Source organism: Peromyscus eremicus, chromosome 15 (genome assembly GCF_949786415.1).
Source record: "Peromyscus eremicus chromosome 15, PerEre_H2_v1, whole genome shotgun sequence".
Taxonomy (NCBI): Eukaryota; Metazoa; Chordata; class Mammalia; order Rodentia; family Cricetidae; genus Peromyscus; species Peromyscus eremicus.
The window spans coordinates 19,453,733-19,465,476 of NC_081431.1; the positions used below are offsets into that span (position 1 = coordinate 19,453,733).

The following is an 11,744-nucleotide window of genomic DNA, read 5'->3' on the forward strand; positions in this document are numbered from 1 at the left end:
GCTCAGCACTTTATGTTGGGCATTTTCACAACCACCTTTAATGCCAGCTCCAGTGGATCCGACACCCTCTTTTGGCCTCCATGGGTACCGCATTCATGCGCACCAACCCCTACACAGACACATACAAATATGCACAGTTAAAGATAAAATTTAAAAAAAAAGTTTAAAGATTTGCTGGCATGGTAGTGCACCTTTTAAACCCAGCACTCAGGAAGCAGAGGCAGGAGGATCTCTGTGAGTTTGAGGCCAGCCTGCTCTACATAATGAGTTCCAGACCAGCCAGGGCAATATAGAAAGACCCTGTCTCAAAAAAAAATTTTTTTAATATGTAATTCTGATGGTTTTAGATTATAAGCACATTCAAAGGTGATTCAAAATGGGATTGTTTTAATTTCCTCATCTTTATCAGCCTATGGAAAACAATGAAATTGGCTTTTTTTTTTTAAGACAAAAGTGACAATGAATGGAGAAATGGCTCAGCAGTTTAGAGCACTTGGTGCTCTTGCAGAGGACCAGGGTTCGATTCCCACTACTCACAACATCCATTAACTCCAGTTCTAGGGTATCCACTGCCCTCTGCTCACCTCTGAGGACACTGGGCATGTAAGTGGTACACATAGATAACAGGCAGGCGAAACGCTCATAAATATTAAATAAATAAATATAAAAACCTTAAAAATGAGTGACAAAAACCTCAAAAATGTTTACAAAAAAATAGGAACTTCTGGCTAAATTATCTAAAACTTAGGGATGAGTCCAATCATGCACGCAGTGGTTTAAGACCCCAAATCAAGATATTTTATTGTAGCTTTTTTTTTTTTTTTTTTTTTTTTTGGTTTTTCGAGACAGGGTTTCTCTGCGTAGCTTTGCGCCTTTTCCTGGAACTCACTTGGTAGCCCAGGCTGGCCTCGAACTCACAGAGATCCGCCTGGCTCTGCCTCCCGAGTGCTGGGATTAAAGGCGTGCGCCACCACCGCCCGGCTTATTGTAGCTTTTATTTAAAGTAAGGTGTCACATGCATGTTCAGTGACACCTTAACCAAAGAGGAGGACAGACCTCAATCCAAGACCAGACATGGGGTGGTAGCTTAGTAACGAAAGTTTATTGGTCTTGAAGTGTCTCACTGATATCCAAACATTCCCTGGACAAATTAAATCAGTGTTTGGGGATCATAAAAAAAAAAAATCTGTATTTGAATTACAGCACTGACACAAAGTGGAAGATGATAGCAAGTCCTGTAATCTCATGTGAGTCTCAGTTTCCCCATCTGTGAGAGGGGGACAGCAGAGCCCACCCTTTGATGGCGGTGTGATGGTTAAGTGAGATAATATATGAATGGCTCTACACACTGGCTCTGGGTGGCTCTGGGATCTTAGCAAACATTGGATCCTTGCTCTCGTTCTCCTCCTGAGCTAAGATGTTTTTAGGTGAGTTCCTTTTATAGACAACAGTTTTAGCAAAACCCTGATTCCCTAGAGAGAAGCAGAGCTCTAACATAAAAACACTCAAAGGACATCAAAAGGGAAAATAACTGATACCTTAAATAATCATGAGCACACTCCGAAATCTCCTAAATCATTCCTTCAATACTCATTGATAATGTGGAACTAATAAAATTCCCAGTGCATGGGATTATAGCTTCATTCAGTTTGTATGAGACTTCCAGAAGAATCTTCAGGCAGCACCATCTCTCTCGTTTTAAATTCTCCAGAATGCATCTGAGTTAAGCTCTGAAAATTTATCAGGAAGGTGTCTGAGTGATTAGACAGCTAAAGAGGGGGCAGGGGGTTAATTGAAGGTGCTGGCAAGATGCCCAAGGCTGCTTTCCAACAAAGTGAGCTCTTTGGCACCCTCAACATCACATATACACACAGGACACACTACATTCTGGATATTGCAGCCTTGGTGTGCATTTTTGGGAGCTGAAATCATCTAAAAAGATAACAGATGAAATTGTAGCCCAGCTTTAAAAAAAAAAAAAAAAGTACAGAAGCATATGTCACCTTGAAGGTCAGCCAAAATTCCTGTGTCAGCATGAAGTTTCCCAGAGCTATCTCAAAAAGAAGCCAACTAAAGCATTTGAAATCCACAAATACCCTGATCTTGGCCTGTTCATTGATGGCAGGAAAAAGCTAGATTTACAGGATAAGACCCCAAAGTCCTCACCTCTCTCCATCCTCTTTTCTCCTCCCAGGGCTTCGCCCAACACATTTGTCTTTGTCTGTTTCCTCCAGAAAATTTGAACTGCCAGTGCACATAGCAGAAATCTCAGTGTGGCTGTGATGCCCCAGAGCCTGAGGTCATTGTCCAGAGTGAAGCAGGCAGTGGATGCCTTTAGGGTCAGAGGCAATAGAACACAGAAGCCAAAGAAGTGCTGGTTCTAGAGTTAGATTTGACTCTGAACCTCAGCTCTAACAGTTTTCTCTGGAGTATCATTGGTTAACCATGAAACATGGGACAAATATAGGAACCTCTGTGAACATCTCCTTCCTCATGGTGAATTCTTTCCATCAACAAAATATTGTATATAAATACAAGTACTGTACTTTGCTCAAAGTAGACAATAAATCATAGCTGCTCCCCTCTCAGACTCCCTTGCAGCTTGACCACATCCCTTAATATTCCAAATTCCCAACCTTTGCTCTGCCCACAAAATATCACCCTCCTTTGGGAGTTTGGTTGTCTCTTGTCCCAGTTAACCTTTAGTGTGTTTCTCATTACTCAATGCACAGCTTCTTCTTGGCACATCTAGCCAAGTATAGCTAAAGAGTTTTTCTCTCCAGGTCCCGCCGAGCCCCGGCAGTTCAGTAGCCCATTTATAAAATAAACATACAGACGCTTATATTATTTAAACTGCTTAGCCATTAGCTCAGGCCTATCATTGTCTAGCTCTTACTCTTATATTCAGCCCATTATTATTAATCTATACTTTGCCACGTGACTCGTGGCTTACTGGTACCTTACATCTTCCTTGTCCTGGCGGGCTGCAGTCTATCTCCCTGCCTTCCTCTTCCTTCAATTCTCCTCCCTGTTAGTCCCGCCTATACTTCCTACCTGGCTACTGGCCAATCAGTGTTTTATTTATTAACCAATCAGAGCAACACATTTGCCATACAGAACATCCCACAGCAGCCAAGAGTAGAAAGCCTTCCCTCCAGTGCTTGTGGCCTTGGGTGTAAAATTCTGGTGTGCCCTTTCCTACTGTTTGTGTTCTAGTGACTTTGTCCTTCATTGAAGACAGGAACTGTCATTTTCAAATTTATATCCACATTCTTAATATCAGACCTGGTAAACATTGGGTACCCAATGAACAACACAGAATAAGGAAGATCCAAGAAATAAACAGCACTGTCCCTTTCTAAGGGCAGAGCTTGATTTTAACCATTAGCTACCAAAGAAACATACATAGGAGGTTAGGGTTGCTCAGCCCTTTTTCGTACCTTTGTTTTAGTTAGTGTTCTATGGCTATGAAGAGACACCATGACCAAGGCAAATCTTATAAAAGAAAGCATTTAAATTGGGGGCTTGCTTACAATTTCACAGGCTTAGTCTATTATCATCACGGTAGAGAGTGTGGTAGCATGCAGGTAGGTACGGTGCTAGAGAAGCAGGTGAGAGCTTTACAACGTGATCCTTTGACAGCAGACACAGAGAGAGAAAAACACACTAGGTCTAATGTGGGCTTTTGAAATCTCAAAACCCACCCCTAGTGACATACCTCCTCCAACAAGACCACACCTCCTGATCCTTCCCTGAATGCTCATCAACTGGGAACTAAGCATGTAAACATATGAGTCTATGAGGGCCATTTTCATTCAAACCACCCCAGCCTGGAAGATGGATTAGGCCTTAATGGCATAGCCATTACCACCTCTTCTGAAACTATCCCAACCTCAAAATTCATATACTGAAGTCCTGATTCCCTGTATGAAAGAATGTGGAAAAGGAAAATCACTCCCAAGTGAGGTCATTAAAGTAGACATTCTAATGTGGCCTATATGTCCTTTAAAACAAAAACAAAACAGAGGAACGATGCATGGTGGCTCGTGTCTGTAAGCCCAGCTCTCAGAAGGCTGAGGAGAAAGACTGCTGTGAGTTTGAGGCCAGCTTGAACTATATAGTGACTTCCTGTTTCAAAAGCAAAATAAGGAAGAGGGCTAGCTGAGGGCATGCATAAAGGAAAGACAGCATGAAGAGACAGGGAGAAAGAGCCACCCAGGCTCTTTTCCATCCTAGTTTGCTTCTTTCTCCCTGTGGTGAACACCAGAACCAAAAGCAATTTGGGGAGGAAAGGGTAGTTTCAGCTTGCAGATTTAGGTCTATCATCAAGACAAACCAAGGCCAGAACTCAAGACAGGAACTTATACCGGTAACCACAGAGGCAATGCTGCTTACTGTCTTGATCCCAGGCTCACAGTCAGCTATGTTTCTTACCCAGCCCAGGCCCACTTTCTCAGGGAATGGCAATGCCCACGGTGGACAGGGCCCTCCTGCATAATTAGCAGTCCAGCAAATGCCCCATAGACATGGCCAGAGGCCAATCTGATGGTGGTAGTTCTTCCTAGATGTGTCAAGTTGGCAACAAACATTAGCCATCACACTTCCCTTAGCTCTCAGAAGGAACCAACCTTGATTTTGTCTCCAAAGTCATGAGAATACATTTTTACTATTTAAACCAACCAGTTTCATGAAAACTGTCCTGAAAAAAAAAAATGAATCAGCAGTCTCTCTAAGGTACAGTCAGACCTGTGAGCCTGTGCTCACAGTACCTGGCCAAGCAGCCAATCCCCCGCCCTGGGGGATGCCTTGCAGTCTCCTTAGGGAGTGCTGGAGCCTCTTCTCTGCCTTCAGCTTTGTCTCAATTGTGAAGTGTCTCTGCATAGTAATGTTTATACATATGGATTCGATGTTGTCTCTTTGAGAAGGTAGTAATTGTTCACAGGATTTTTAAGTGTATTCCTATATATTTTAAATGTTGCTGTATTTAGTGTGTCTTGTGAACATCAATAAGAAATAACATTTACAGAAAAAGAACAGCAGATTCCTTGTTTTGAGTTTCAACTTGAGCAAAGCTGAAGAAAATGCCAAAATAATATGCAAATATTAATCCGCCATATGTAGGGCTTCTTGCAATTTTTTTTCCTCTGGAGCTGTCAACACGATTCTGCCTCTCTTGTTATTCCTGGGTGTTTATTTTGTGGTTTTTTTTTTATTTGAATCTGTTCTGTATTTCATATATTGGGAATTTCCCCAGTTGATTGTACCTTCTCACCATGATTTCTTTGTTTGCAGGAAATTTTGATTGGGTAGGGAATGACTTTACCCAGAATGCTGGCACAGGCCTTGTCATCAACCAGGCAGATGTGAGAGACAACAGGAGCATCATTAAGCAACTTAAAGATGTCTTTGAAAGAGACTGGTATTCACCTTATGCCAAATCCTTACAGCCAACCAAACAGCCGAACTGCTCAAACCTGTCCAAACTCAAGACTCCCTCCAACCAACCTGCCACTCACAATGCCACCGGGAGGGAGCCCCTGAGTGCATAGCTCACTGACAGACAAGCAAGGCTTCAGACCCAACACAGGAAGGACTAGAGCAAAGACAACGATTTACTACATCTTTTTTTTTTTTTAAGGAGAAATAAAAAAGCACACGTATTAAAATGTTCTCTGAATGACATGTAATATCTAGCTAACAACATCTTAGCACCGTATATTAAATTTAAGACTTTCGTATCTATGAGCTCTAACAGAGAATGTCATTCCAGCATAGGAGTTAGTTTTTATTGTCTGCATACAGATTTTAAGACTCGGTTCTTGTCTCCTGTTTCTTACTGGTTTTAGAACCTTTTCTGCTGGCCCAGCTGCCCAGGTTTTAGTATGAGGTGAGCCCTCTCCTTTAATACTGCTGAATTCTGGAGTTAGAGGGAGCGGGGAGAAAACACAGATAGACAGACCCAAGTTTCTGCCCTAATAAACCATCTCCAAGACCTCAGGCAGCTGAGCAAAGACACCCTCATCTCATGCCAGCCCTCGAGACTCCTGAAAAACACCCCTTTTTATCCTGTTGTCTTCTGATACCACATTTTCTTTGGTATCAGTCTGTCTTCTCACTAAATGTTCTTGTTCAACAGCATCCCTGTGTTCACCTCAGTTCTAGTGCAAAGTGTGAGAATATCTTTGGGGAAGGTATGAATTCCCCAGAATGCATACAATATAAAAATAACAGTCTTTCATTTTCACCTTTCAACTGCATTCTTTTCCCCTCCCAGATTAGTTATTTTATTTTAAAATCCACAGTCAGTTCTCTCTCTCATATATATATACATATATATACATATATATACACATATATATGTATGTATACACATTTTCCTCAAGCTCAGAAAAATGAAGCGTCTCTGCTAATAGTCAGCAAGCCATTAAGTCTGCATTTGAAGAACAAAGTCATTTCATATTTGTGTTTGGTTAACAGTATTATAAAGGAAAGGTCTCTATGCGTCGGCGGATTTTAATTTATTTAGAATTATTATGCTGTTAAGAGTATGCCAGCAAATGTTTATAGAGCTATTTAATATACCTTCTGCTATTTAATATACCAAATGCTTTTCAGACAAATGCAATTTAAATACTGTGCTTAACATATTTTACTAAGAAACAGAAATATTGGATTATTGTTCTATAATGTCATTGTGTGTTGTTGTTTTATATCTCTACAATATATAATCCTGTATTAATGGAGACTGTTGCTACATAAGAGAGGTGTGACCTCTTTAGAGCCCAGAGTAAATGGCCAAGATGCCCATGCTCACTATGGCTCCTGACACCAAGTTCAGAACAGAGTCCTTCACTCTTTGGCCTCGGGTTTCTATAGTCAATGTAGAGACAATAATACTCACCTACCTCGAAAGGATGCTGTCATGGTAGGCGATATTTATAAGTTGTTTTTTGAAATCAAAAAAAAAAAACCTATATAAATGCTAAGCATTACACTGCATAATCTTTTTCTTGAAATAATTTCTGTGGTATCCTGATAGAACCAACACCAGGTTCTCCCCAAGAATCCAGAGGGGAAATTTTCTATTTGCAAACACAGGTGACAAGAACAGGGGTTGGGGGATGGGTAAGGTTGGTCCTGGTGACAATCTGGATTGTGAACATTTGAATGGAACATTACGCCTGGTAATCATGACATAAATAATAATTCACACAGACACTGTACTGTAATGGACCTTTAGGACCAGGGTGTACATGTGTCTTTAGAGTGAGGATAAGCAATCTTTTTGTTTACTTTCATCTCTTGAGATTTGGTTTTAATTATGCCAAAAAGAGTTCCTCGCTCAGGCTCACGGAATGCAAGATGGCTGTTCCCAGTCTTACTGACCACCTAGTTCATTTCCTGTTATTTCTGTCTCTTGACTCACTGAGAGTTTAAACCAGTCAAGAGATCTGGGGGAATATCCAGGCATGGTGATGCACACCTTTAATACCAGCTTTCAGGAGGCAGAGGCAGGAAGATCTTGGGAGGTCACATAGAGAGTCCTAGGACTGCTAGGGACACACAGACAGACCCTGTCTCAAAAACAAACCAAGAACAGTGAAAGAGACACACAGAGAGCGTCAGAGACATAGCACACCATGAGAGAGCTGTGCTTTAAGAGTATCAGGTTTTATGGACTGATTTGAAGACTTTCAAAGATACTTTTCATTAATAATGGCTAGCCATGAGACTCTTAAGTATTTACCATATACTCCATCCTTGAACCGGGAGTCATCCTGGCAGGTATCCAAGTAAGAGTAGCTTTGGGGATGGTTTTCAAAGGAAGGAAAGCAGCGAGTAGAGGTGGAGATAAAGAGGTGTTGTCACTCTTGAGCAGACAAAAGGAACCTGGGTTGATCCAAAGAGGAATACAAGGGAAACTTAAAAGGTCACCTCCTTTTTGGCTTCGTCATCTCCCAGACGACTTGTCAACAGTCATGAGACAAATGTAGGCTCGGTAGTGTGGGCCCTTCCCCTGTCGCTGTCTTTGGCACTATGCAGTAGGAAAAGAGAACGTTATCATTTATGAAATGACAATCACTGTCACTTGTTTGAAAACCCATCAGCGTAGCAGCCCGGGGTTATGTCACAGGTTGTCTGCTACACACCAGCATCAGTGGAGCCCTGCCTGAGCCAGTAACCCAAGCGTCAGTGAGTGCCACCACAGCTAAGCACCTCACCCCCCCATGCAACACCCAGGAAAAGGAGTCCTGTGCAGAGTGTCCCATGCCGTCTATGTCTTCTGAGAGAACATTGAATTCAGGAGACTGTTCTCTTTCAGCAGGATACTCCCTGTCCAGGGGACCCTTTTCTTTTACGCTTTGAGACTCTTCTGGGTAGATAACGAACTTCCAGCCTTCCCATTCCAAGTAGCTTAGGAGGTATTTCTCAAGAGGGAAAGAACATAAAACAAAAACACCCCGAGGCTACTTATAATTTGGGGATCTACCCTGCTGGAGAACTGGAGGACAGTGACTACTATCCTACACTTTCCCTCCAGGGATATTCTGGGGGCTGTTCTCCAAAGGAATGGAGACCGAACACAATTTGAGATACATTTAACATCTCTCCATTACTAACGCTAACGTCGTGCCTTATTTATCCTCAAACATTGGTTTTCAAAATTCCACAGTGACCCACCATACAGGCCACATCTGGAGTCCAGTAGAGCCTCAGAAAAGCCAACTGGTTGAAAGCAGTCATATGGGATCCATAGTTTCTATGCATCATTCTCTTTTCCCAAGAACATATCACCCTCACATCAGTCACTGTCACACATTCTCCTGTGCCTGTCCTGTTGGCTTTCACTGCACTGTCACGGGCCACTCACATATTAAATCACGGAGCTAGCAGACCACAGGAAAGGAAGCAGAATATGGAGGGAGGTTGTATCTACACACTACAAAACCACGCTTTGTGGGCCTGGAATGACAGAACTGAGACATCCTGTAAACAACCCTGTGCCACCTCCCCCAATCCCCCACCTCCCCCACCCCCACCCCACTAACTTTAAGATGCTGCCAAGGTCCTGCCAAACATAACGTGAAAATGATTGTCTTTGAGTTTCGCAGGCTCAGCAAGAGAAATGAAAGACATGTGGAAGCCTCTGCTTTTGTGTGGCTCCAGGCTCTGTTTCCCTGGAATCTGCCTCTGCTTTATCTCAGAGTCTGACACCACTCTAGTCGGGTGTGTTGGATCACATTCTGATGATTGATCTTCCCCTTTGAAGAAGGTGTTTTATTAATGTGCAGTTTCGGGCTTGTCAGAAGTACCTCACTGAACCTGGGATGGCCGAAGCTCATTTCCCATCGGCCTGTAGCTTTTCTCGGGTGCCTTGGATTCATTCATTCTGAGATTTCCATTTTCTTATAGAAACTTTTATGGAACTAAGTTCTGGGTAGGAGGGCAGGCAGCGGGGAGGACTGTGAGAATTTCTTGGTGGGATCAGATCCAGGACCCTCTGTCTCAGGAATTCTACCCTTTAGAATCTACAATTCCCCCCTAAACACGTGCCCTTTGTAAGGGTTGTCTTTAGAATTTAATGTGAACATCTGCCCTCCCTGCGTGGAGCAGTCAGCTCCTGTAACGAAAGACACTTTGCTGTTATATTCAAATTCTGTCCTTATCAACAGCCCATGGATTGTGGGAGGATTCTTCCCCCTTGCCTTTGCTTACTCCCAATGAAATGGTGCACTCTATTATAAGCATTTTGACTGAGAATGTAGATTAGATAAATTACTCCATATCCCATGCTTTCCAGTTTGCTACAGAGTCACATCCTTCTTTGTCCCCTTGTATCTTGTTCATCAAAAGCTGCCTATCATCTTTTACTTTAATGACATAAGTAAGGCCACCCTCAACTCTTAGCCTACATTTCCCATTTGAGAGAGTTCCCATCTTTGGATGAACTAGAATACGTTGCTTTTTATGGTAACTACACGAGTATTCTAAAGAAGGTTCTTGAAACTGTGAAAATTGCATCTTCTTATGTGTGACCTCCCAGTCATCTTGTACTCACTGAGTGGTAAAAGTCCACAGGCCCCTCGGGCTTCTGTTGGAAATCTGACAAAGAGAAATGTGATATTAAGCTGTGTCTGTGGGTACATATCTGCAATCCCAGCATTTAGAGGGTAGAAGCAGGAGGGTCAGGAATTCTATGTCATCTTTGTCCACATAGCAGCTTTCCAAGGCTAGCCTGGACTATGCGAGACCCTATCTGGCAAAATGGCTGTGGGCAAAGGTACATGCCACCAAACCTGACAGTCTGAGTCAATCCCCAGGACCTGAGGGGTATAAAGAGAAAAGATGATTCAGTAAGCAGTACTCTGACCCCTTGGCACACATGCTTGTGTGTGGGTATACATACATATATACATACATACATATACACACACACACACACACATACACACACACAAACACGTATGCACTAAATAAATAAATAATAAACACTTAAAATAAACAAACAGAGCCGGGCGGTGGTGGCTCACGCCTTTAATTCCAGCACTCGGGAGGCAGAAGCAGGCAGATCCCTTTGAGTTCGAGGCTAGCCTAGTCTACAAAGTCAGTTCTGGGACAGCCAGAGCTGTAACACAGAGAAACCCTGTTTTGAAAAACCAAATAAATAAATAAATAAACAAACAAACAAACACATAAAAGGTGAGAAATGTAAGATTTAATAAGTTATGCATTTCCTTTTGTTATGTGCAACTACTGACTTAATTCTGGTACAAATGATATTTCCATTTTTAAGATACTCTTATGTAAACAGGATAAACATATCTGGGCACATCCATCTTCAAATAACTAAGTAAATTGGTTAATAAAAGGTTGAATCGGGGGAGGGGGTGCTTTATGGTGATCCATTCTTTCACGTAACTAAATGCTAAGGTTTTCTTTTTTCAAGCGTAAGTATTATAAAACTTGGTCGTACTGTGAAGCTAGCCATTTCCTTTTTCTTCAGCTTGATCTCAGAAGCCAGGTACTGCTGTAAGCAGTGTACAAGGGAGCTATAGTTGGCCTCGCAGAGTTCGGATCTCTGTGGAGTTTTTCACCCAACAGGCATCTTTGAAGTACTATTCTTAACTGACAATTAAAAAAAAAAAATTGTCCTCATATGAATACTTTGAGAAAATAAGAAAACACTGTGTAGTGGAGAAATATCTATACAGACCATGTCCTGGACTGCATCTGATCCAGCTGCCTATAGTACTCATCCATCACCCTCTCTCAGATCTATGCCTAAAACCTGTGTCTTCTCTGCAAACTCCCTTTGGCTTTGGGTTCTGTTTACAATGCTGAGCATCAAATCCAGGGCCTCGAAGATGGTAAGCAAGTGCTCTGAACTACACCCCAGCCCCACTGAACCCCTTTGGAGTCAGAAGTTAAGAACTTACTTTGAAAGATGTCTCAACCAGTGCCTACTGATGCATAGAGGAAGCTATTCCATTCAGACCTGAAGCACTTAGGACAGAGCCTTGCTTGGGGCTCACATGGGATGAATGATTGATTTACTATAGTGATTTGGACTTGTGGCAGGACTTCCCCTGAAGGACTGTATACACCTGTGCTTAAGGTACGTGCCCGCCTATAAGAAGTCTGAGGCACACTTTCCTCAAAGCAAGTCACAGAGACTTAATAAAGTGGATTTCTGAATCTTCAAGTAAGTAATTTTCTTTCATCAGCAGTGTCTAGATCCATAG

General features: G+C 42.3%; 1 protein-coding gene across 1 annotated transcript in view; it reads left to right on the top strand.

Moving 5' to 3' along the window:
* Pld5 (phospholipase D family member 5) overlaps window positions 1-6,265 on the top strand; it is a 216,312-nt gene extending 210,047 nt beyond the window's left edge. The window contains exon 10 of the mRNA XM_059281047.1: window positions 5,293-6,265. Coding sequence (XP_059137030.1) covers window positions 5,293-5,549 — 257 coding nt within the window. The 3' untranslated portion in view covers window positions 5,550-6,265. The remainder of the gene's footprint in view (window positions 1-5,292) is intronic.
* The last annotated feature ends 5,479 nt before the right edge of the window (window positions 6,266-11,744 follow it).